Source organism: Bufo gargarizans, chromosome 2 (genome assembly GCF_014858855.1).
Source record: "Bufo gargarizans isolate SCDJY-AF-19 chromosome 2, ASM1485885v1, whole genome shotgun sequence".
In the NCBI taxonomy this organism is placed as follows: Eukaryota; Metazoa; Chordata; class Amphibia; order Anura; family Bufonidae; genus Bufo; species Bufo gargarizans.
Genome location: NC_058081.1, coordinates 651,169,676 through 651,196,061, shown reverse-complemented (window position 1 = coordinate 651,196,061; position 26,386 = coordinate 651,169,676). Strand labels below are relative to the sequence as shown.

The following is a 26,386-nucleotide window of genomic DNA, read 5'->3' as shown; positions in this document are numbered from 1 at the left end:
ACAAACTGGAGTTGGGGCTGAACTGCAATACCAAACACAGCCTGCGGGGAAGAGCGGCGCTGTTCCCGAAGGAAGGTGGCCATGTTGTCTCTTTTTTCCATATTCTACAGAACTGTTTTCTCATTTTAATCAGCTGTCTTCCGTCTTATAGAGTGGAGGGTGGGAACAAGGTTGTCAGCCTCACTTTCATCTGTCCCGGATGCCCACCGATAATCCTGTGGACATTACTGGAATAGGTGGACTGATGTGACAACCATCATTCCAACAACCAGATTTCTGTCCCTATAGGGCCCTCAGGAGATTGTAAGAAAAATCAAACCACGATCACCTGACCAAAAACTCCTTTTAGGGGTCCTATCTATATGTTAAAACTTTATCCTTTATTATTTACTTTTATAACAAAAATGCTCAGAGAAACCAATACTACAAGATAATTAAAAAATATCAGGTTGCAGTTTCGGGCTAAGTCAGTTAATTTATGTCTTTTTTGGGGAGCTGTCGCTCACTCTACATTCTATTTAAGAGGTGGTTAACCTCATGGAAACTCTGTGGCCATGTATCACCGCAGGTTAGCAGGTGTGTTTTAACCACCTCCCGTCTCGCTAACGCCGAAAGGCGTGATTGCTGCGGCGCTGCCAGGTCACACTAATGCCGATCGGCGTCATCTCGCGTGAGCCGAGATTTCCTGTGAACGCGCGCTTACAGGAGCGCGCGTTCACAGGATCGCGTACTTCACAAGTTGATCTGCAGCCTGCCGGCTGCGATCATTGGTTGGCAGGCTGTGGATTCTTGAAATGACCAATCAAAGTGGTATGTCAGACGCTATTTTGAAAATAGCGTCTGATATAACTGCTACCTGGTCCTCTGGTGGTCCTTTTGCTTGGATCGACCACCAGAGGACACAGGCAGCTCTGTAAGTGGCACCAAATCACCACACTACACATTAGACATTACCCTGTCATTTATTAACCCCTTATTTAGCACCTGATCACCCATACTAGACTCCCTGATCACCCCCTTGTCCACCTCCACCCTGTAAGGGTCCCTTATCACCGCCAGTTAGTTAGCTACTTGTTAGGTAGTTAGCGCCCAGCCCACCGCAGTCACTGATTAGTCGCTGATTAGCGTCATCGCTGTCGCTAATCAGCACTAGTACTATATAGTATCTGTAAGTGATCAAGGCTGATCGCATTCAGATCTATATCAGTACATTAGGGTCACCTTAGGCTCTACAAAACGCAGTGTTCGCCCGATCAGACCTGATCTTGTGCGCACACTTGCGTTCAGTCCGCCCCGCCGCAGTGACAGAAGATTTTTTTTTCTGATCACTGCAAAAACACCGTAAAATCGCTGCGCCGCTATAAAGATCACTTTTGAGCTTTCTGGATCTTTATTAGTGATCGCAGCTTTACTTCGCACGCACTCCTTTTTACTAGGTAGGTTTGCTCTTTTTCCTGGGTAGTCTCAGAGGAATACCCCCTAAATTTAGTGAACCCAAAATGTCAAACAAGGGGGTATTCCGCTGAAGAGGCCTACAGGATTCTGTCTGTGATGGATGAAAGCGATGGGGATGCCTCACCCGCTGAATCCAGTGGTTCAGAATATGAACCTGTAGACAGCAGTGGCACTCTAACCGCTGGCGAAGATGACGAGGTTGAGGTCCCTGCTACGGTCAGGCGTACCCGATCCCATGTCGGGGTTCTCCATACCCCGCATGATGAGCCTCATTTGCAGCAGAGTGGTGCTAGCCCTGATCTTGCTTATGGTGAGGCATACACCAGCAGCGCAGCACATCCTGGACCTTCTACCAGCACTGCCGTATTCCCTGGTGAAGTGGCGAGCACCAGAAGGGCAGTTCAAGCTGGTACGGTGGCACGTGCAATAACTCCCCCATCGCAGCCACCATGTTCACAGGCCCGTAGAACCCTTAGTCTACCAGAGGTGCTGCAAAATCCTAATTGGCACTCCCCTGCTTCCACCGCACCCGTATTGCCCCCTTTCACCGCCCAGTCTGGAGTTCGTGTGGAGACGGCTCATTTAGGATCGGCCCTTCAGTTTTTTGGGCTGTTCTTCACCGCGGATCTCTATGACCTAGTTGTGGCAGAAACCAACCGTTACGCCACACAGTTTATTACCGCCAATCCGGAAAGCTTCTATGCCCAGCCTTACCGGTGGAAACCAGTCAGTTTCCGAGTTTAAAATATTTTTGGGCCTTATCCTCAGCATGGGTCTAACTAGGGTTGTTGCGGGTATCGAAATTTCGATACCCAATCGATACTTTTGTCCCGGTATCGATACGATACCGGGATTTCCGTTTTTTCGATACTGGGCTGCGCTTCTGCGCAGTCTAGTATCTCTGAACATGAGCGCGCTGCTGTCGGCGCGCTCATGTTCTCTCAGCAGCACGGGGAGAAGAAAGCTGTCCTCCCTCCCCCTGTGCTGCTGCCGCTGCCACCAATGAGAAGAGAGGGGCGGAGGAGGGGTGGGCGCACTGCGCCACCAATGATACGACCTTTCGTACACAGAGCGGTGCCCAGCGATGTCCCAGCACTCACCATTAGTCCTGGGCGCCGCTCCGTTCGCCCGCAGTGCCCCATTACCATCTCCTCTCCTGCTCCACATGCTGCTGATTACTATCGGAGCGATGTGGAGGAGACATCAGCTTCACTAGTGGGCGTTCCTTTTCCCTGCGCTGCGATTGGACAGCGCTACAGCCAGGGAGAAGGAACGCCCACTAGTGAAGCTGATGTCTCCTCCCATCGCTCCGATAGTAATCAGCAGCATGTGGAGCAGGAGAGGAGACAGTAATGGGGCACTGCGGGCGAACGGAGCAGCGCCCAGGACTAATGGTGAGTGCTGAGACATCGCTGGGCGCCGCTCTGTGTGGCCTGATAGTGAAAGTCTGGAGTCCCATATAAAGTAGTCAGTCAGTCTTTAACACAATACAGGAGGCGGGTGCCGGCAGCAGAATCGCATTGCCTGCACCCTGCCCCTGACAGGGAGCTGCGATCAGCGGCAGTTAACCCCTCAGGTGCGGCACCTAAGGGGTTAACTGCCGCTGATCTGCCAGTACCCGCCTCCTGTATAAAGGGGTAATTATCATTGGTGGTGCAGTGTGCCCCCCCTCAACCCCCCATCCCATTAAAATCATTGGTGGCACAGTGCGCCGGCCCCTCTCAACCCCCCAGTATTAAAATCATTGGTGGCAGTGGGCACAGGGTCCTCTCCCCTCCCCCTCATTGGTGGCAGTGGCAGCTTCTGATCAGAGCCCCAGCTGTGTAAGCCTGGGGCTCCGAGCGGTTACCATGGCAGCCAGGACGCTACAGAAGCCCTGGTTGCCATGGTAGTCTCCCTGCTGCTGTGTGCACAAAGCACAGAGCAGCAGGGACAGTGTGAAGTCCTATTCACCCTGATAGAGATCTATCAGGGTGAATAGGACAAGGGATGAAAGATCCCAGGTTCTAGCCCCTAAGGGAGGAAATAGTTATTAAATAAAAAGTGTAAAATATTTTTTTTTTTTAAAAACAACCCTCACCAAAATATGAAGTATAAATCACCCCCTTTTCCCAATTTCACATATAAAATATATAAATAATAAACATATTACATATCGCCACGTCAGAAAAGTCCAAACTATTAAAATATAAAAAAAATCTAGGTGGTGAACGCCGGAACAGAAAAAAATTAATAAAAACTGTGCGATTCGCCATTTTTAAAAATGCGTAATGCACGTAGCTTTTTTGGTTTATTTTTTTCGCATGGTATTGAGTATCGCAATACTTTTTCATGGTATCGAAACCGAATCAAAAATTTGGTATCGCAACAACTCTAGGTCTAACTAAAAAAAATGTATTGCGGTCATATTGGTCTAAAGACCCAATACATTGCAGCAGAGAACATGAGCATGTAATGTCCAGGGCACGTTTTGAGGTCATCATGTGCTTTATGCATTTCGCTGACAATAACACCTGTCATCCAAGAGGCCACCCTGCTTATGACCGGCTCCACAAAATTCAGCCCCTCATAGACCATTTGTCATCCAGATTTGCAGATGCGTATACCCCTAATCAAAACATCTGCATAGACGAGTCCCTAGTACATTTTACCGGGCGCCTTGGCATAAAACAGTACATCTCCAGCAAGCGCGCCCGGTATGGGGTCAAACTGTATAAGCTCTGTGAAAGGGCCACAGGCTATACATATCGTTTTAGGGTCTATGAGGGAAAAGACTCAAAACTGGAGCCGGTCGGCTGTCCTGACTACCTGGGGAGCAGTGGCAAGATTGTCTGGGACTTGGTGTCACCCTTACTCCACAAGGGGTACCACTTATACGTGGACAATTTTTACTCAAGCGTGGCCCTCTTTCGGCACTTGCATCTAGTCGGAATTCAATTCTGTGGCACCGCGCGACCTAGTCGCCGGGGCTTCCCCCAACGGCTCGTTAGTACCCGACTTGCACGGGGGGAGAGGGCTGCCTCGTGTGACCAAGAACTGCTCGCGGTGAAGCGGAGGGACAAGAGGGACGTTTACCTTCTGTCCACCATTCACGCAGACATGACTGTCCAAATTGAAAGGGCAACTGGAGTCATTGTGAAACCCCTCTCTGTCCACGACTATAACCTTTACATGGGAGGGGTGGACTTCAATGACCAGATGTTGGCTCCCTATTTAGTTTTCCGCCGCACCAGACGCTGGTATAAGAAGGTGTCTGTATATTTGATTCAATTGGCGATGTACAATAGTTTTGTTCTCTACAGTAAGGCTGGGAGAACAGGATCCTTCCTAAAATTCCAGGAAGAGATCATTTTGGAAATCCTGTATCCAGAAGGGTCCGTGCCCCAAGTCCCTGATGTAGTGAGCCGGCTACATGGCAGACACTTCCCGTCTATCCTGGTAGCCCAACTCACCGTTCCCCAAGAAAAAGATGTCGTGTCTGTAGCAGGGGTGGAATAAGGCGTGACACCACCGTTTTTTGTCCTGACTGTCCTGACCAGCCTACCCTATGCATAGGGGAGTGTTTCCGCAAGTACCACACTCAGGTACACTATTAGTATAGGGATCGCGTGACACAGGACAGGCACACAGGGGTCTTAGGGCCCTTTCACACAGAGCTGCCACAAACCTCTCCAAAGTGCATAATGTACTTCGCCACATCTCTTTGCGATTTGCGCTTTGCACATTGTCCCATGGGGAAGGAGAGGTTTGTCCTCTAAAGGTAAAAAAAAAAAAAATCACAGGTAAGCAAAAAAAGTTATTGTTCTGTTTCAAAAGTTTATAAAAGTTAATGTTCTGTTCAAATGTTATATAAAGTTAGTAAATTTATTGCATTGCGGCCTGTTTTTTTTTTTTTTTACCTTCTAGGTGGATCAAGCAGCTGCAGCACTGATGTGCATTCTGACAGAAGCATTGCGCTGCTGTCAGATTACACACAAGTCGGTGTATGCGGCGCTGCAAGTCGAGATTTCTCCTCTGCAGTAAAAAAGATATGTTTGCCGAGGCTTATGAGCTGAGGGGCGGTGTTCATATGCTTTGGCAAACCTTTTTTATAAAAAAAATATAAAAATCCCGGCAATGATTTATTCATCCACAACAATTGATGTGGAAATGGAGAAATCTGGTTTGCCAGGGCATACGAGCTGAGTGGGTTTGGATGTTGGGGGGAGCTCCTATGTCCTGGCAGACGCCTTTCCCCTCCTTTTTTTTTGGCAGAGATTTTTTCATCCACATTGATCGATGCGAATGAAGAAATCTGTGCTGATCATTTTTTTCTTTCAGCCCAGAGGCTGAACGGAAAAAAAAATATATCATTACCCGTATGCTCCATATAAGGAGAATAGCAGAAACTCCTAATGCTGGCCATACATGTAATGATTGTGGAGACCCTCAAATGCTAGGGCAGTACAAACACCCCACAAATGACCCCATTTTGGAAAGAAGACACCCCAAGGTATTCGCTGAGGGGCATATTGAGTCCATGAAAGATTGAAATTTTTGTCCCAAGTTAGCGGAAAGGGAGACTTTGTGAGAAAAAACAAAAGAAAATCAACTTCCGCTAACTTGTGCAAAAAAATAAAATCTTCTATGAACTCGCCATGCCCCTCATGGAATACCTTGGGGCGTCTTCTTTCCAAAATGGGGTCACATGTGGGGTATTTATACTGCCCTGGCATTTTAGGGGCCCTAAAGTGTGAGAAGTCTGGAATCCAAATGTCTAAAAATGCCCCCCTAAAAGGAATTTGGGCCCCTTTGCGCACCTAAGCTGCAAAAAAGTGTCACACATGTGGTATCGCCGTACTCAGGAGAAGTTGAGCAATGTGTTTTGGGGTGTCTTTTTACATATGCCCATGCTGGGTGAGATAAATATCGCTGTCAAATGACAACTTTGTATAAAAAAATGAGAAAAGTTGTCTTTTTAGAGAGATATTTCTCTCACCCACCATGGGCATATGTAAAAAGACACCCCAAAACACATTGCCCAACTTCTCCTGAGTACGGCGATACCACATGTGTGACACTTTTTTGCAGCCTAGGTGGGCAAAGGGGCACATATTCCAAAGGGCACCTTTAGGATTTCACAGGGCATTTTTTACACCTTTTGATTTCAAACTACTTCTCACGCATTAGGGCCCCTAAAATACCAGGGAAGTATAAATACCCCACAAGTGACCCCATTTTGGAAAGAAGACACCCCAAGGTATTTCGTGATGGGCATGGCGAGTTCATGGAAGTTTTTATTTTTTGTCACAAGTTAGTGGAATATGAGACTTTGTAAAAAAAAAACCAAAAAAAACATCATCATTTTCCGCTAACTTGTGCCAAAAAAATAAAAATTCTAAGAACTCGCCATACGGAATACCTTGGGGGGGTCTTCTTTCTAGCCCCCAACTCCCCTGACGAAGACACATCGCGGCGAAACATGTCAGGTGGGGTAGTGACAATCTACAATTTTTAGACAGGTTGCAGTATAGGGCAAGATCCAGAACTAGTAGGGTCGCAATAATTGTGCAGCTCAATACATATTGTGCAAATGTTCGGAGGCAAACTGCCTGATCTCCCAGCGTGTGAGATGTGTGAATGAATAGGGATATAAGAATATATCTCATCTATTTACAATAGAAATTCCTATACTTAGGACCTATAGGGACACCAAATAATTCACCATTGAAAACACACCTGCTAACCTGCGGTGATACATGGCCACAGAGTATCCATGAGGTTAACCACCTCTTAAATAGAATGTAGAGTGAGCGACAGCTCCCCAAAAAAGACATAAATTAACTGACTTAGCCCGAAACTGCAACCTGATATTTTTGAATTACCTTGTAGTATTGGTTTCTCTGAGTATTTTTGTTTTAAAAGTAAATAATAAAGGTTAAAGTTTTAACATATATAGAAATGTCCAGCTTAATCAATATAAATCAATAAAAGAGGATCACAAAGTCAAAATATAATGTCCAGCAGTATTGATCCCTTTAAAACATAACTTTTACTCTTCAATTTATAAAATAATACCACCGTAGTGGTTCACCAGTGAAAAGTGATAAGACAAACAACAATAATCAAAGATACAAAATGTTCCTGGGAGCTAGTCGTAGATGCATCTATAGAGGGGTGAGTGAACACAAGGCAGCTAAGGGGAGCGGTGGGCAAAACTATACTCTCCCTATGCTCACCCTGGCTAAGACCTCAGCCCAGGGACGTCCCCTGATGGTGGAGACTCCCTGTCCTCGTTCCTGGGCTGACGGCCCTGTTCACTCACCCCTCTATAGATGCATCTACGACTAGCTCCCAGGAACATTTTGTATCTTTGATTATTGTTGTTTGTCTTATCACTTTTCACTGGTGAACCACTACGGTGGTATTATTTTATAAATTGAAGAGTAAAAGTTATGTTTTAAAGGGTTTAACATATATAGGGTTGAGCGAACCCGAACTGTAAAGTTTGAGTTCGTACTGAACTTTAGGATTTTGGGACCCCGGAACCGAACCCGAACATTTCCGTAAAAGTTTGGGTTTGGGTTCGGTGTTCGCTGCTTTCTTGGCGCTTTTTGAAAGGCTGCACAGCAGCCAATCAACAAGCGTCATACTACTTGCCCCAAGAGGCCATCACAGCCATGCCTACTAATGGCATGGCTGTGATTGGACAGAGCAGCATGTGACCCAGGCTCTATATAAGCTTGAGTCACGTAGCGCTGCCCGTCACTCTGCTGTGCTTAGTGTAGGGAAAGGATGCTGGACTTGTGATTTCAGGGAGAGAATAGAAGAGAATCTAACTCAGCGATCTACCTAGAAATAGTTGTGTGGGTGCAGAGCACTATCGTTTTACCCTGCCCTGAGCCCATTGACAAAATAAAAATAACTTTTATAATTCTGTTAGTTAGGAGGGCGGCGGCGGCCATTTTATGCAAGCTCAGTGCACCAGCACTGCATCTGAGCTTTTGGGACATTGCAAATCACCATTTTTTGGGGGCAAACGACAACATCTGTATTAGTCAGTGTGCAATTTAAGGTAGAAATACACCCATCATTTTCTGGGGTTTGAAAAACACACTCTTTTGACAAAAAACACTATTTTCAGGCCTTGCAGCATCAGCACGTGTGAAATTACAGGCCTATATACTGCTGTGAAATTCCGTTTTTAAACAAACAGTCGTTTGGGCACAAAAAATTTAGTTGGCAGCCTTTGATGCAGATGTCATTGTGAGATACACACTTAATACATCTGGGTTACATTCAGAGATTTTAAATACCGCCATTTGGTGCACCAATATTGAATTCAGGCCTACACTGGTTCAGGCCCTGTGAGATACCCCCTCTACATACAGGGGTTTGAATTAGGCATTTGAAATACAGCCTTTTTGTGCAAATATATATTTACTGCAGGCCTACAAAGGTTCAGGCCCTCTGAGATACTACCTCTACATACAGGGGTTTGAATTAGGCATTTGAAATACAGCCATTTTGGGCAAAAAAAACCTTTTATTCAGGCCTAGTCTGGTTCAGGCCGTGTGAGATACACCCTTTACATACTGTTGTTCTATTCTACTATTAATTAAACACCCATTTAGGGCAAGATCCTAAATTTAAAAGATATGAGGAGAGCCTCAAATAAGGGACGTGGCCCAGGTCGTGGTGCTGCTAGTGGTGCTCCTGTTGCAGGGAGAGGACGTGGTCGATCTGTGCCAGCTACACGCACAAGTGAAACCTTTTCCTCAGGTGCGAGTAGGCGACAAAACCTGCAGCAGTATTTGGTCGGGCCTAATGCTGCTCTACGAATGGTGAGGCCTGAACAAGTACAGGGGATAGTAGATTGGGTTGCTGAAAGTGGATCCAGTTCCTTCACATTGTCTCCTACCCAGTCTCCTGCTGAAAGACCACAGTTGGCACCTGCAGCCAATGTCAATCAGTCTTTCACCTCACCCCCTTGCAAATCAGCCAAGCAGTCTGAGCCCCAAGTCATGCAGCAGCCTCTTCTGCTTTTTGATGACTCTGTTAGCAGGGTTTCACAGGGCCATCCACCTAGCCCTGCCCCAGAAGTGGAAGAGATTGAGTGCACCGATGCCCAACCACTTATCTTTCAAGATGAGTACATGGGAGGACCATCGCAGCACGTCTCGGATGATGACGAAACACAGGTGCCAACTGCTGGGGCTTTCGAAAGTGTGCAGACCGACAAGGAAGTCAGTGGTGAAGACTGGGTGAAAGATGATGTGGAGGACGATGAGGTCCTCGACCCCACATGGAATCAAGATTATGCGAGTGACCTATGTAGTTCGGAGGAAGAGGCAGTGGTCGCACAGAGTCACCAGTACAGCAGAAGAGGGAGCAGGGTGCAAAGGTGGAGCGGCCGTCCTCTAGACAGTACGTCTCCTACTTCCCACCGCAGCAAGGGACCGAGCACACCAAAGCCAGCTCCAAGGAGTTCCCTGGCGTGGCAGTTCTTCAGACAATGTGCTGATGACAAGACACGAGTGGTTTGCACGTTGTGCAATCAGAGCCTGAAGCGAGGCATAAACGTTCTCAACCTGAGCACAACTTGCATGACCAGGCATTTAAGTGCAAAGCACGAGCTGCAGCGGAGTAGACACCTCAAAAACCAAGAAAGGTCTCTCTTCAACCACCTCTGGAGTGACAGTGCCACCTGGCACCCCACAAACTGAGTATCTACCAGCAACACCAACACCTGGGTCACCAAGCATCTCCACAATGTCACACGGAAGCATTCAGCTCTCCATATCCCAAACGCCGGAGAGGAAGAGGAAGTACCCACCTACCCACCCTTGATCCCTAGTCCTGAATGCCAGCATTTCTAAATGACTTGCCTTTTGAAATGCTGTCATTCCGTCTGGTGGAGACGGATAGTTTTAAAGGCCTTATGGCAGTGGCTGTCCCACAGTACGTCATACCCAGCCGCCACTACTTTTCAAGGCGAGCCATTCCTTCCCTTCACAACCAAGTAGTGGACAAAATCAGGTGTGCCATCGGTGGCAAGGTGCACCTGACTACGGATACGTGGACCAGTAAACACGGTCAGGGCCGTTATATCTCCATAACAGCACACTGGGTAAATGCAGTGTGGTTATTTAAAGCAAACTCAACAAGGGAGAGAAAAGAACACCAATCCTCCTGATTCTCCGCCACAAAACAACGCAGATATGTCTCCAGATTCTGATTGACGCACTCTGTCTGGCCATTCGACTGCGGGTGGAAAGCAGAAGAGAGTGACAACCGAACCCCCAAGCGAGAACAGAAGGCCTTCCAGAATCTGGAAACAAACTGCGTGCCCCTATTAGAGACTATGTCTGAAGGAATACCATGCAGTTTGACAATGTGATCAATAAATGCCTGCACCAGCGTTTTAGCATTGGGCAAACCAGGAAAAGGAACAAAATGCGCCATTTTGCTAAAACGGTCCACCACCACCAGAATCACAGTCTTCCCCGAGGAACGAGGCAGGTCTGTAATGAAATCCATGGACAGATGTGTCCAAGGACGGGAAGGAATGGGTAACGGAAGGAGAGGACCCGATGGCCGTGAATGAGGGACTTTGGCACGAGCGCAAGTCTCGCAGGCTGCCACAAAACCCTCAACCGACTTACGAAGAGCCGGCCACCAGAATCTCCGAGCAATGAGATCCACTGTGGCTCTACCCCCCGGGTGCCCAGCAAGGACAGGATCGTGGTGCTCCTTAAAAACCTTGTGTCGTAAAGTGAGAGGCACAAATAACCTCCCAGGAGGACAAAGATCAGGAGCCGCTGCCTGAACCTCTGCCTCCAATTCAGGATAAAGAGCAGACACAACCACCCCTTAATCCAAAATGGGACCCGGGTCTTCAAAGTTCCCCCCTTCCGGAAAACAACGTGACAGGGCATCCGCCTTCACATTCTTAACCCCAGGGAGGAACGTGACAACAAAATTAAACCTTGAAAAGAACAAAGACCATCTGGCCTGTCTCGGGTTCAGACACTTGGCTGACTCCAAGTAGGCCAGATTCTTATGGTCAGTAAACACGGTAATAGGGTGTCTGGCTCCCTCTAGCCAATGGCGCCATTCCTAAAAAGCTAACTTGATGGCCAACAACTCCCTATCTCCCACATCGTAATTTCTCTCTGCGGAGGAGAGTTTCTTCGAGAAAAAGGCACACGGTCGCCATTTGGCAGGAGAGGGACCCTGAGACAAGACCGCACCCACACCCAGACCCACCTCAGAAGCGTCCACCTCAACTATGAAGGGCAGAGAGATATCAGGTTGTACCAGGATGGGAGCGGAAGCAAAACTCTCCTTGATACTAGAAAAGGCCTTACGCGCCTCTACCTTTCTAGTCATATCAGTGAGTGGTTTAACAACAGAGGAATAATTCAAAATAAACTTCCTGTAATAATTGGCAAAACCCAAAAAACGCATCAGCGCCTTCAGATTCTCAGGAAGCTCCCACTCAAGCACAGCGCGGACCTTCTCTGGGTCCATGCGAAAACCAGAAGCGGAGCGAAGAAACCCCAGAAATTGAATTTCTGGAACCGCAAACACACATTTTTCCAGTTTAGCGTACAATTTATTCTCCCGCAGGATGAGCAAGACCTGATGTAGGTGGTCCTTATGAGTTTTGAAATCAGGAGAAAAAATCTAAATGTCATCTAGATACACCAATACAAATTTCCCCATTAAATGATAAAAAATGCTGTTCACAAAATGCTGAAAGACGGCTGGAGCATTCATCAAACCAAAAGGCATAACCAAATTCTCAAAATGGCCCTCAGGGGTATTGAAGGCCGTCTTCCATTCGTCTCCTTCTCTGACCCTGACCAGGTTGTATGCCCCTCTTAAAGGGATTCTGTCACCTCCCCTAAGCCAAAAAACGATTTTAAAGCAGCCATGAAGCACAGCTTACCTGGATTAGGCTGTGCTCTTTTATCTTGAAATCCGTCCAGCAGTTACTGCAAAAAACGACTTTGATCGATAAGGAAATGTGTCCTGAAGGTGCCCAGAGGGGCGTTTTTTTCTTCTTAGAGAGCCCAGTACCGCCCCTCTTTCAGTGCCCAGCCCGCCTTCCTTGTACTGTCTAACCGCCGCCCCCAGCCTGCCACAGCCTCTCCTCCCTCTCCTCCCCCTCCCTCACGCCGAACGAACTCTCGCACAGGCGCAGTACCCACTGAGGGCTGCGCCTGTGCGATCATCAGGAGACTGAGGGCGGCAGCTTCATCTTCGTCACTGGGCATGCGCCGAGCCCAGTGACGTCCGATGCTCGCTCTTCCCTGCTGACTGAGGGAAGAGCGAGCATCGGACGTCACTGGGCTCGGCGCATGCCCAGTGACGAAGATGAAGCTGCCGCCCTCAGTCTCCTGATGATCGCACAGGCGCAGCCCTCAGTGGGTACTGCGCCTGTGCGAGAGTTCGTTCGGCGTGAGGGAGGGGGAGGAGAGGGAGGAGAGGCTGTGGCAGGCTGGGGGCGGCGGTTAGAAAGTACAAGGAAGGCAGGCTGGGCACTGTAAGAGGGGCGGTACTGGGCTCTCTAAGAAGAAAAAAACGCCCCTCTGGGCACCTTCAGGACACATTTCCTTATCGATCAAAGTCGTTTTTTGCAGTAACTGCTGGACGGATTTCAAGATAAAAGAGCACAGCCTAATCCAGGTAAGCTGTGCTGCATGGCTGCTTTAAAATCGTTTTTTGGCTTAGGGGAGGTGACAGAATCCCTTTAAATCCAACTTGGAAAAAACATTAGCCCCAACAATCTGGTTAAACAGGTCCGGGATCATAGGAAGCGGATAAGGGTCACGAATTGTGATATTGTTCAGCTCCCTGAAATCCAGACATGGTCTTTAACCACTTTAACCCCGCTAGCTGAAATGACCAGGCCACTTTTTACACTTCTGCACTACACTACTTTCACCGTTTATTGCTCGGTCATGCAACTTACCACCCAAATGAATTTTACCTCCTTTTCTTCTCACTAATAGAGCTTTCATTTGGTGGTATTTCATTGCTGCTGACATTTTTACTTTTTTTGTTATTAATCCAAATTTAACGATTTTTTTGCAAAAAAATGACATTTTTCACTTTCAGTAGTTAGTAAAATTTTGCAAAAAAAACGACATCCATATATAAATTTTTCGCTAAATTTATTGTTCTACATGTCTTTGATAAAAAAAAATGTTTGGGTAAAAGTTATAGCGTTTACAAACTATGGTACAAAAATGAGAATTTCCGCTTTTTGAAGCAGCTCTGACTTTCTGAGCACCTGTCATGTTTCCTGAGGTTCTACAATGCCCAGACAGTAGAAAAACCCCACAAATGACCCCATTTCGGAAAGTAGACACCCTAAGGTATTCACTGATGGGCATAGTGAGTTCATAGAACTTTTTATTTTTTGTCACAAGTTAGCGGAAAATGATGATTTTTTTTTTTTTTTCTTACAAAGTCTCATATTCCACTAACTTGTGACAAAAAATAAAAACTTCCATGAACTCACTATGCCCATCACAAAATACCTTGGGGTGTCTTCTTTCCAAAATGGGGTCACTTGTGGGGTAGTTATACTGCCCTGGCATTCTAGGGGCCCAGATGTGTGAGAAGAAGTTTGCAATCAAAATCTGTAAAAAATGACCGGTGAAATACGAAAGGTGCACTTTGGAATGTGTGCCCCTTTGCCCACCTTGGCTGCAAAAAAGTGTCACACATGTGGTATCGCCGTACTCAGGAGAAGTTGGGGAATGTGTTTTGGGGTGTCATTTTACATATACCCATGCTGGGTGAGAGAAATATCTCGGCAACAGACAACTTTTCCAATTTTTTTATACAAAGTTGGCATTTGACCAAGATATATATCTCACCCAGCATGGGTATATGTAAAATGACACCCCAAAACACATTCCCCAGCTTCTCCTGAGTACGGCGATACCACATGTGTGACACTTTTTTGCAGTCTAGATGCGCAAAGCGGCCCAAATTCCTTTTAGGAGGGCATTTTTAGACATTTGGATCCCAGACTTCTTCTCACGCTTTAGGGCCCCTAAAAAGGCAGGGCAGTATAAATACCCCACATGTGACCCCACTTTGGAAAGAAGACACCCCAAGGTATTCCGTGAGGGGCATGGCGAGTTCATAGAATTTTTATTTTTTTTGCATAAGTTAGCGGAAATTGTTATTTTTTTTTTTGTTTTTCTCACAAAGTCTCACTTTCCGCTAACTTGGGACAAAAATTTCAATCTTTCATGGACTCAATATGCCCCTCACGGAATACCTTGGGGTATCTTCTTTCCGAAATGGGGTCACATGTGGGGTATTTATACTGCCCTGGCTTTTTAGGGGCCCTAAAGCGTGAGAAGAAGTCTGGAATATAAATGTCAAAACATTTTTACGCATTTGGATTCCGTGAGGGGTATGGTGAGTTCATGTGAGATTTTATTTTTTGACACAAGTTAGTGGAATATGAGACTTTGTAAGAAAAAACAAACAAAAAAAATATATATATATATTTCCGCTAACTTGGGCCTAAAAAATGTCTGAATGGAGCCTTACAGGGGGGTGATCAATGACAAGGGGGTGATCACGCATATAGACTTCCTGATCACTTCCCTGTCATTGATCACCCCCCTGTCATTGATCACCCCCCTGTAAGGCTCCATTCAGACGTCCGTATGATTTTTACGGATACATGGATACATGGATCGGATCCGCAAAACACATGCGGACGTCTGAATGGAGCCTTACAGGAGGGTGATCAATGACAGAGGGGTGATCACCCATATAGATTCCCTGATCACCCCCCTGTCATTGATCACCCCCCTGTAAGGCTCCATTCAGACGTCCGTATGATTTTTACGGATACATGGATCGGATCCGCAAAACACATGCGGACGTCTGAATGGAGCCTTACAGGGCGGTGATTAATGACAGAGGGGTGATCAATGACAGAGGGGTGATCAGGGAGTGTATATGAGGTGATCACCCCCCTGTCATTGATCACCCCCTTGTAAGGCTCCATTCAGACGTCCGTATGCGTTTTGCGGATCCGATCCATGTATCAGTGGATCCGTAAAAATCATACGGACCTCTGAATGGAGCCTTACAGGGGGGTGATCAATGACAGGGAAGTGATCAGGAAGTCTATATGCGTGATCACCCCCTTGTCATTGATCATCCCCCTGTAAGGCTCCATTCAGATGTCCGTCTGTGTTTTGAGGATCCGATCCATGTATCCGTGGATCCGTAAAAATCATACGGACGTCTGAATGGAGCCTTACAGGGGGGTGATCAATGACGGGGGTGATCAATGACAGGGGGGTGATCAGGGAGTCTATATGGGGTGATCAGGGGTGATCAGTGGTTCATAAAGGGTTAATAAGTGACAGAGGGCGGGGGGTGTAGTGTAGTGTTTTGTGGTACTTTACACAGCTGCCTGTGTCCTCTGGTGGTCGATCCAAACAAAAGGGACCACCAGAGGACCAGGTAGCAGGTATATTAGACGCTGTTATCAAAACAGCGTCTAATATACCTGTTAGGGGTTAAAAAAATCGCATGTCCAGCCTGCCAGCGAACGATCGCCGCTGGCAGGCTGGAGATCCTGTCTCTTACCTTCCGTTCCTGTGAGCGCGCGCGCGTTCACAGGAAATCTCGCGTCTCGCGAGATGACGCGCCGATGCGTCCAGGAGGAATGAATCAACCACCTTCCGGACGCATCGGTGCGTACAGGGGTCCGGAGGTGGTTAAGAACTATCTTTTTTCTTAACAAAGAAAAAAACAGCGGCAACAGGTGACTTCGAGGGTCGTATGTGTCCCTTTCTCAGACTCTGAGATATAAGCACGCATAGCGACCCTTTCAGGTTGGGAGAGATTGTATAAACGAGATTTAGGCAGCTTGGCGCCTGGGATGAGATTAATAGGGCAATCGTACTCCCTGTGAGGGGGCAAGTCCTGAACACCACTCTCAGAAAACACATCCGAAAATTCAGAGAGAAAAGATGGTACAGTCTTAGTAGAAACCTCTGAAACAGATGTCGTGAGGCAATTCTCTCTGCAAAAGTCACTCCAACCATTTATTTGCCTCGCTTGCCAATCAATGGTGGGATTATGTTTAGTGAGCCAGGGTAGCCCCAACACTAGAGGAGTAGGCAACCCGCTTAGGACGAAACATGACACATCCTCAACATGAGCATCACCCACAGTCAAACGGATATTGTGAACTATGCCCTTTAACGATTTTTGGGAAAGTGGAGCGGAATCAATAGCAAAAACAGGTATATCCTTTCCCAAAGTGCATACCTGGAAACCATGTGTTATAGCAAATTGATTATCAATGAGATTGACAGCTGCTCCACTATCTACAAAAATCTCACAAAAAAATGTTCTTGCTCTCTAGCGCCACCCTGGCAGGTCGGACAAAACGGGAACTACAAGCAAACGGAAAACCTTCAATTTCCGCATCAACCCTGCCAATAGTAACAGATGGAACGTTTTTAGAGGATTATTATTTTTTTTTTTGTTTCTTTATAACTCTCAAAAAACTGTCTGAATCTTCTAGAGGGACAAACATTTGCCAAATGATTTATACCTCCACAACAGAAACAAACCCTCCTCTGAGAGCTGAATCTTCTATTGTCAGAGGCAAGCAAACCCAGCTGCATGGGCTCCTGCTCAGAAGGGGCTGACAGCGACTGAGACCCCTGCGCACTGAATGAGACCGCCGCACTGTCCTTGGACTGAGTATGACAGGAAGGAGTGATCTCTCCTCTCTCTCTAAGACGCCTGTCAATACGAACTGCCCGAGACATGGCAGACTCCAAAGAAATAGGTCTCTCATGAAAGGCAAATGCATCTTTCAATCCCTCTGAAAGACCATGGCAAAATTGACTTCGGAGTGCAGCATCATTCCAACCAGTATCAGCTGCCCATCTCCGAAATTCTGAACAGTATATCTCTGCGGACTGTTTACCCTGACATAAGACATAGTCTAGACTTAGCCAGAGCAATACGATCCGGATCATCATATATCTGACCCAGGGCTAAAAAAAATTCATCCACTGAACGGAGGGGCCGTGCCCCCACCGGCAGCGAAAAGGCCCAAGACTGAGCGTTATCCCTGAGCAGCGAGATGATGATCCCCACCCTCTGCTCCTCATCACCAGAGGAATGGGGAAGTAGACGAAAATGGAGTTTGCAAGCCTCTCTAAAACGAACAAAATTCTCACTACCCCCGGAGAACGTAACCGGGAGCGAGATCTTAGGCTCAGAACAAACTCCATGAACGCCAGCTGAACCGGTCACTTGAAGCTGAGAACAAGTCCTGCGGAGATCAGCTACCTCCAATGAAAGACCCTGGAAGCGTTCAGCCAAAAGTGAAACCGGATCCATGCTTGAGACGGTTTTGGCAGTTTATAATGTCACGGATGGTGTTACAGAAAACTAGAAGACACAAATGAAGATCCGACTGACTTGATCCAAAACTAAGGAACAAAAGGGTAAGCCCTGTAACAGCCCTAGCTCTCTCCCTTACTGCTCAGCCTATGCAAAAATCTCAATGGTAGAAAATTGCATACCCTCGTTCCTCGACTGTATGACACCTGAACACCCTAAAATAGTGAGGGGACACGACCACCGGCTCCCTACACTTAATACGGAGGGAGTCAGGGTCACCTAGGATCAAGCCCACAGGAAAACACAAATAAAGAAACAGACTTATCTTGTGGATGCAGCAGTAACAGCTTCTAGCATCAGCACACTCCAGGAAGTTGTATAAACCGCAAGGTAAGGCAGTATGGGGAGGAGATATATAGGGAGGAAATCACTGCTAATAGATGACAGCTGGGAGAGGGAGGAGAGATGTCAAAACAAAAGATCATACTGAAGAAGGTCTAACAGAACTTCTCAAAGATCTGGTGGTGACAGTCCTTCCACCACCGAGGATTGCAGGGCGCTTCAGTTTGCCTCCTGTTGCTTCCTCCTCCTACTCGGCTTCCTCATCCTCTACCAGCTCCTCATCCGGTCAGCGTAACACCTTCACCACCAATTTCAGCACAGCCAGGGGTAAACGACAGCAGGCAGTTTTAAAACGTATCTGTTTGGGGGACAAACCCCACACCGCACAGGAGCTATAGATGGGCCTTGAACAACAGACCGATGAGGGGTTTGTGCCAGTCAGCCTCAAGCCCGGCCTGGTGGTGTGCGATAATGGGTGAAATCTCGTTGCAGCTCTGGGACTAGCCGGTTTGACGCACATCCCTTGCCTGGAGCATGTGCTGAATTTGGTGGTGCAGAGATTCCTTAAAAATTACCCCGACATGTCAAAGCTGCTGCATAAAGTGCGGGCCGTCTGTGCGCGCTTTCGGCGTTCTCACCCTGCTGCTGCTCGCCTGTCGGCGCTGCAGCGTAACTTCGGCCTTCCCGCTCACCGTCTCATATGCGACGTGCCACAAGGTGGAACTTGACCTTGCACATGCTGGACAGACTGTGCGAGCAGCAGCAGGCGATAGTGGAGTTTCAGCTGCAGCACGCACGGGTTAGTCGCTCGGCGGAACAGCACCACCAATGACTGGGCCTCCATGCGAGACCTGTGTTCCTGGTTGCGCTGTTTCGAGGACTCCACCAACTTGGCCAGTGCCGATAACGCCGTTCTCAGCGTTACTATCCCATTTCTTTGCCTCCTTGAAAAAACGCTCATGGCAATGATGAAAGAGGATGTGGCACAGGAGGAGGAAGAGGGATCATTTCGGGGGTTTCTTGCCAGTCATTCCCAAGTGGCTCCGAGGGTGGGTTCCTGCACCCACAAACCCAAGGTACACAATTGTCCAGCCAGGGCACAGTTCTGGAGGATGAGGAGGAGGAGATACTGGGTGGCCACGCTGCTGGATCCCCGTTACAAGGACAACGTACCGTCTTTAATTCCGTCACTGGAGTGTGATCCATAAGATGCGCGAGTACAAGCGCACGCTGGTAGACGCGCTGTTGGTGGCATACCCACCTGACAACGGGGGCACAGTGGAAGCACAAGGTGAAGGCAGAGGACAAGGAAGAGGTCGCCAACGCAGCTGGGGCACTGCCAGCACCTCAGAAGGCAGGGTTAGCATGGCCGAAATGTGGAAAAGCTTTGTCAGCACAACAACCAGCACCACCAGCTGATATGAAGCGTCTTAGCAGGAGGCAGCATTTCACCAACATGGTGGAGCAGTAAGTGTGCACACGCCTACACGTACTGACTGATGGTTCTGCCCCATTCAACTTCTGGGTCTCCAAATTTGGCACATGGCCTGAGCTTGCCCTTTTACCCCTTGGAGGTGCTGGCCTGCCCTGCAGCCAGTGTATTATCTGAACGTGTGTTTAGCACGGCAGGGGGCGTCATTACAGACAAGCGCAGCCGCCTGTCCACAGCCAATGTGGACAAGCTCACGTTCATTAAAATGAACCAGGCTTGGATCCCACAAGACTTGTCCGTACCTTGTGCAGAATAGACATTTATACCACCATCAAACATAAATTCTTGTACTCAAGTCAAGAGCAATGATTCTTTGTTTTCTTTTTTTTTATTTGTCCCAATATTTTGGGGGCTACCTACCCCAATAAAAAATAAATAAATAAAAAACATTGTTTGCTACCTGCTCCTCCTCCATTGCTGCCTCCACCTACAACACCACATTCACCGCCTCTTCAACCTCCGACTCCATATCCACCTCCTTCTCTGAGTTGCAGGTTAATAATTTGTAATTTTTAGTTATTTTATTTTATTTTAAGTTATTTCCCTATCCACATTTGTATGCAGAGCAGTTGCCAGGCTCTTAAGCACATTTTACTGCCGTTTACATCCCTCTAGCCTTTTCAAGGACTATTTTAGAGCCATTGTAATGCAAAAAAGTGCCAATTTTACAGCCCTAAATTGAAAAAAATCTTATTTTCAATTGTCGGGTGACATTTTATCATTTTTGGCGTATACAAACCTCTGCTGTGCCTGGGTGACAGGGGCCTAAATCTCTCAAAATTCTCTGTTCTATTGCTGGGTGACATGAACCCCCTTTTGCCGTTAATGAACCCCTGCTGTGCCTGGGTGACAGGGGCATCGTTTTCTCAAAATCCTCTGTTCTATTGCTGGGTGACATGAACCCCCTTTTGCCGTGAATGAACCCCTGCTGTGCCTGGGTGACAGGGGCATCGTTTTCTCAAAATCCTCTGTTCTATTGCTGGGTGACATGAACCCCCTTTTGCTGTGAATGAACCCCTGCTCTGCATTGCTGACACGGAACTTAATTTAGTGAAAACATCTGTTACTGATTGGAAGATGCGCGACTTCAAGCGCACGCTGCTGGTGGCATTCCCACCTGACAGCGGGGGCACAGTGCAAGCACAAGACGAAGGCAGAGGATGAGGAAGAGGTTGCCAACGCAGCTGGGGCACCGCCAGCACCTGAGAAGGCAGGGTTAGCATGGCTAAAATGTGGAAAGCTTTGTCAGCCTTGGAGGTGCTGACCTGCCCTGCAGCCAGTGTATAGTGTGAACGTGTGTTTAGCCGGCAGAGAGCATCATCACCGGCCGCAGCCAACGTGGACAAGCTTACGTTTATTAAAATGAACCAGGCCTGGATCCCACAGGACCTTTCCGTACCTTGTGCAGAATAGACATTTATACCGGCCTCAACCATCCATTCTTGTACTCAAGCGCACTTATTCTTTGTTTTATTTTGTTATATGTCCCAATATTTTGGGGATACCCCAATTTAAAAATAAAAAATAACACAAATCAGTGTTGGCTACCTATTCCTCCTTCACCGCCGCTTCCACCTACACCGCCACGTCAACCTACACCGCCACATCCACCCCTCCACCGCCTCGTCAACCTCCTACTCCTAGATCCAGATTGTTATTTTTAATTTTTCAGTATTTTATGTTATTTTATGTCATTTCCCTATCCACATTTGTTTGCAGAACAGTTGCCATGCTCTTAAGCACATTTTGATGCCTTTTGCAGCCGTCTAGCCCTTTCCAGGACTATTTCAGAGCCATTTTAGTGGCCAAAAGTTCGGGTCCCCATTGACTTCAATGGGGTTCGGGGTCAAGTTTGGGTCCCGAACCCAAACCTTTTTTTTTCAAGTTCGGCCGAACCCGAACATCCAGGTGTCCGCTCAACTCTAAACATATAGATAGGACCCTTAAAAGGAGTTTTTGGTCAGGTGACCGTGGTTTGAACCATCATTCCATACACTATATATGAGGTGGACCACCACCACCCAGCTGCATTGTGGGAGAAAATCACATAGCTCATTGGAATAATTGCCACGTCTATGTTTAATGACTCCTTTCAGGTTTTCCGCTAGGATCCAGTATCCAGTCCAAGACTAAAGGGATCTGGATGTGGTGCGTTCCTCACCCTTGGAAACCTGGACATGTTCTGGTTCTGCTGGACACAGAGGGACTAGGAGACGTGGAGAAGGTGAGGTCCAGAATCTGCTTGCTTTTTAGAGGGGTTCCCCAGGATGGTGTGGATATTGTAGATCAACAGGTTTATTTTTGGCAAACTCATGTGGCCCAACTTCTCAGCCTTCCATGGCCAAGATGGGAATAAGCAGAGGTAACACCGTTTGGTGGTTGGCAGAGTTATGGGAATGATGGAACACCGAATGGCTCAGATATTTCTTTATCTCTGGCCACAAGGTTGAGTTGCCCCAAAATGACTGTAATCTATACAGTGGTCTCTGAGGGGCTACCCCCTGCCACAAACTGACCCTCATATACGTCCCTCACAGGCGTGCACCAGCTGCTTTCAGAAAAACTTCAGGGAATTATTTTGTGCCCCAACCGCCCAGATTCTCCGAGGGGTAGCCTCACAGTCCATCCCCAAAACAGATGTCCTCTGTGATCGATGATCCAGGAGATCATCCTCCACTCCCCAACTGATGTCCCCCCTGCCTGATGACATTAGGAGTCCTGCTTTCTGGCTCTTTGGCTGAGTTGGGCCTGCTGCTGGAGGTGCCTATGTATGGACATGCGGTTAGCGTTGCACCCCCACGTACACCTCCTGCTACCTCGTCTCTTTATAACCTCCTATTAACTCATCCCCACAGCAGTCCCTGCACCGCAACACCGTCCCTGAGTCACCCCGGCGCTGTGTCCGGGCTACTGCCTGACAACCAGTGACACAGAAAGTGTTCGATGACACCTCCTTTTGCAGCACACTGAACCCACTACTGGGCGATGAGAACGTCTGCAGGACTCCCTTCTCCAGAAGAACTGAATTATAGGTAGGGGAGGGAAATCGGGAACAGCAGGCCCTCGGGTCCACGGTGGTAAAGACCAAAATCACCATGCGGCTTCATGTGATACTTTGCTATGACATTGCACTGCAGTAACTGGTATTTAAAGGGCTTCTGTCACCCCACTAAAGTCTTTATTTTTTTTTTGGCTACTTAAAGAGGACCTTTCACTAGTGTACAAAGTAAAAACTAACTATATCAGCGGGCAGAGCGGCGCCCAGGGGTCCCCCTGCACTTACTAGTATGTCTGGGCGCCGCTCCGTTCGCCCGGTATAGGCTCCGGTGTCCGCAGCTCTGTCTGTTGTAGTGGACTGATTTTCTGTAGGAGGCGTGTCCCTTGCTGCAGCGTTGGCTATGAGCTGTGCGCTGCGATTGGCCAGCGCTGCAGCAAGGGACACGCCTCCTACAAAAATTCAGTCCACTACAACAGACGGAGCTGCGGACACCGGAGCCTATACCGGGTGAACGGAGCTGCGCCTAGACATACTAGTAAGTGCAGGGGGACCCCTGGGCGCCGCTCTGCCCGCTGATATAGTTAGTTTTTACTTTGTACACTAGTGAAAGGTCCTCTTTAAATTCCTTATACTACGATATTTGAATATATAATGCTCTTACTCATTTTCCTTCAGCAGTTTCTTAAAAAAACTGACTTTTATAATATGTAAATGACCTGTCTACCAGCAAGTAGGGCGGTTACTTGCTTGTAGCAGCCGCGTCCTATTTTCATAAAGACGCTCCCTCCTCATGTTGATTGACAGGGCCAGCGAACGCGCTCGTCCTCTGGCTGGCCCTGTCTGCGTTCAAAATCTGGTGCCTGCGCCGTACCGGTCTTCAGTCGGCGCAGGCGCACTGAGAGGAGGACGCTCGCTCGGCCGCACCTTCCTCAATGCGCCTGCGCCGGGTGTAGATGTGATGTCATCGGTGCAGGCGCATTGAGGATGGAGCGGCCGAGTGAGCGTCCTCCTCTCAGTGCGCCTGCGCCGACTGAAGACAGGTACGGCGCAGGCGCCAGATTTTGAACGCAGACCGGGCCAGCCAGAGGATGAGCGCGTTCGCTGGCCCTGTCAATCAACATGAGGAGGGGGCGTCTTTATGAATATAGGATGCGGCTGCTACCAGCAAGTAGCCGCCCTACTTGCTGGTAGACAGGTCATTTACATATTATAAAAGTCCGTTTTTTGAAGGAAAATGAGTAAGAGCATTATATATACATATATCGCAGTATAAGGAATTTAAGTAGCCCAAAAAAATATAATGACTTTAGTGGGGTGACAGAAGCCCTTTAATACGACATTCCACTTCACTAACTGGTATGTAATATGACATTGCACTGCAGTAACTGGTATGTAATATGACATTGCACTGCAGTAACTGGTATGTAATATGACATTGCACTGCAGTAACTGGTATGTAATATGACATTGCACTGCAGTAACTGGTATGTAATATGATACTCCACTACAGTAACTGGTATGTAATATGACATTGCACTGCAGTAACTGGTATGTAATATGATACTCCACTACAGTAATTAGTATGTAATACAACACTCCACTGCAGTAACTGGTATGTAATATGATACTCCACTACAGTAATTAGTATGTAATACAACACTCCACTGCAGTAACTGGTATGTAATATGATACTCCAGTACAGTAATTAGTATGTAATACAACACTCCACTGCAGTAACTGGTATGTAATATGACATTGCGCTGCAGTAACTGGTATGTAATATGACATTAAACTGCAGTAACTGGTATGTAATATGACATTAAACTGCAGTAACTGGTATGTAATATGACATTGCACTGCAGTAACTGGTAAGTAATATGACATTGCACTGCAGTAACTGGTATGTAATATGACATTGCACTGCAGTAACTGGTATGTAATATGACATTGCACTGCAGTAACTGGTATGTAATATGACATTGCACTGCAGTAACTGGTATGTAATATGACATTGCACTGCAGTAACTGGTATGTAATATGACATTGCACTGCAGTAACTGGTATGTAATATGACATTGCACTGCAGTAACTGGTATGTAATACAATATTGCACTGCAGTAACTGGTATGTAATTTGACATTCCACTGTAGTAACTGGTATATAATACCCTCAATACTTTCTCTGCTGCAGGGAGACTCCAAAAATGACGCCTGGATCTTCTGCCTGTCTGTGCTGCTGAGCAGCGCTCTGGTATATAACAGTATCGGGACCATCGATCAGCAGGCGATCGAGCAGTTACAGTATCCTTCACCACACGGGGAGATGTGGACGCCTGCAATGGGGACCCATTTATTCTCAATGGGGCCGCAAAAGATGCGGACAGCACACTGCGCAACGACGGACAAGAAAAGGCATTTCTATTATAGTTCCGGCCATGTGCAGTCCACAAAATACGGAACGCACATGGCCGGTGCCCGTGTTTTGCGGACCGCAAAACAGTTGCAGACGTGTGAATGTGCCCTAAGGCTGATGTGCACCTTCACCCTGGGTTCACACCTGAGCGTTCGGGAAGGAGCGATCTGTATGCGCGATTGTACCGGCATTTGCAATCGCGCATACAGAGACAAGAGAACGCCCATTGTCGCGCGTTCCCGAAAGTCTATGTACGGGAACGCGCCACAAGACGCCCCAAAGAAGCTCCTGTACTTCTTGGGGCGTCGGGCGTTTTACAGCGCGATCGTACGCGCTGTAAAACGCTCAGGTGAGAACCATTCCCATAGGGAATCATTGGTTCTTGCCTGTTGTGCGTTTTACAGCGCGTAGGAACGCGCTGTAAAACGCTCAGGTCTGAACCCAGCCTCAGGGAAAGACCGTAGGATAGCACCTAGACAATGACCAGTCATGGTAGGGGGGGAAGGGGGGGGGGGGGAGTTGGCAGGGCAGACACCTGGGAACTTCCTTTAGAGGGTTCTCTGCTATGGACAACCCCAAGACTGTCTTGACAAAAGCCTCTTTGTATCCCAGGAATCAGCTGTAATTAGGATTTAGGATTTTTGCACCCAGGACCCTAACCCGAACATTTTAGTAAAAGTTTGGGTTCGGTATTCGGCGCTTTCTTGGCGCTTTTTGAAAGGCTGCACAGCAGCCAATCAACCAATCAACAAGCGTTTAACTCTGTGCTCTTAGAAGCCATGACAGCCATGCCTACTAATGGCATGGCTGTGATTGGCCAGAGCAGCATGTGACCCCGCCTCTATATAAGCTGGAGTCACGTAGCGCCGCCCGTCACTCTGCTGTTACTAGTGTAGGGAGAGGATGCGGCTGCTGTGAGGGAGAGAATAGGAAAGAAACTTTAATCAGAACTCCAATTGAACTCGGGGATCTACATAGATTTAGTTGTGTGGGTGCAGGGCACATCTTTTTACCCTGCCCTGAGCCCAGTGACAGAGAAAAAGAACTTTTATCCGTCTGTTAGTTAGGTGGGCGGCGGCGGTGGCGGCCATTTTATGCAAGCTCAGTGCCCCAGCACTGTATATGTGCTTTTGTGACATTGAAATCCAAGCTTGAAATACTGCAATAATAATCTGGGTTTAAAAAAAACACCCATTTTTGGCAATATCCTACATCTGGTGCCTTTGCAGCATTAGTCAGTGTGCAATTTAAGCTAGAAATACAGCTATAATTTTCTGGGTTTTAAAAAACAC

The 26,386-nt window shown here is 47.5% G+C and overlaps 1 protein-coding gene across 1 annotated transcript in view; it reads left to right on the top strand.

The window, feature by feature from the left end:
• The window catches only part of LOC122928906 (guanylate-binding protein 1-like), a 74,658-nt gene that overhangs the window by 209 nt on the left and 48,063 nt on the right, over positions 1-26,386 (top strand). Inside the window, exons 2-3 of the mRNA XM_044282220.1 lie at positions 21,781-21,908; positions 24,873-24,982. Coding sequence (XP_044138155.1) covers positions 21,781-21,908; positions 24,873-24,982 — 238 coding nt within the window. The remainder of the gene's footprint in view (positions 1-21,780; positions 21,909-24,872; positions 24,983-26,386) is intronic.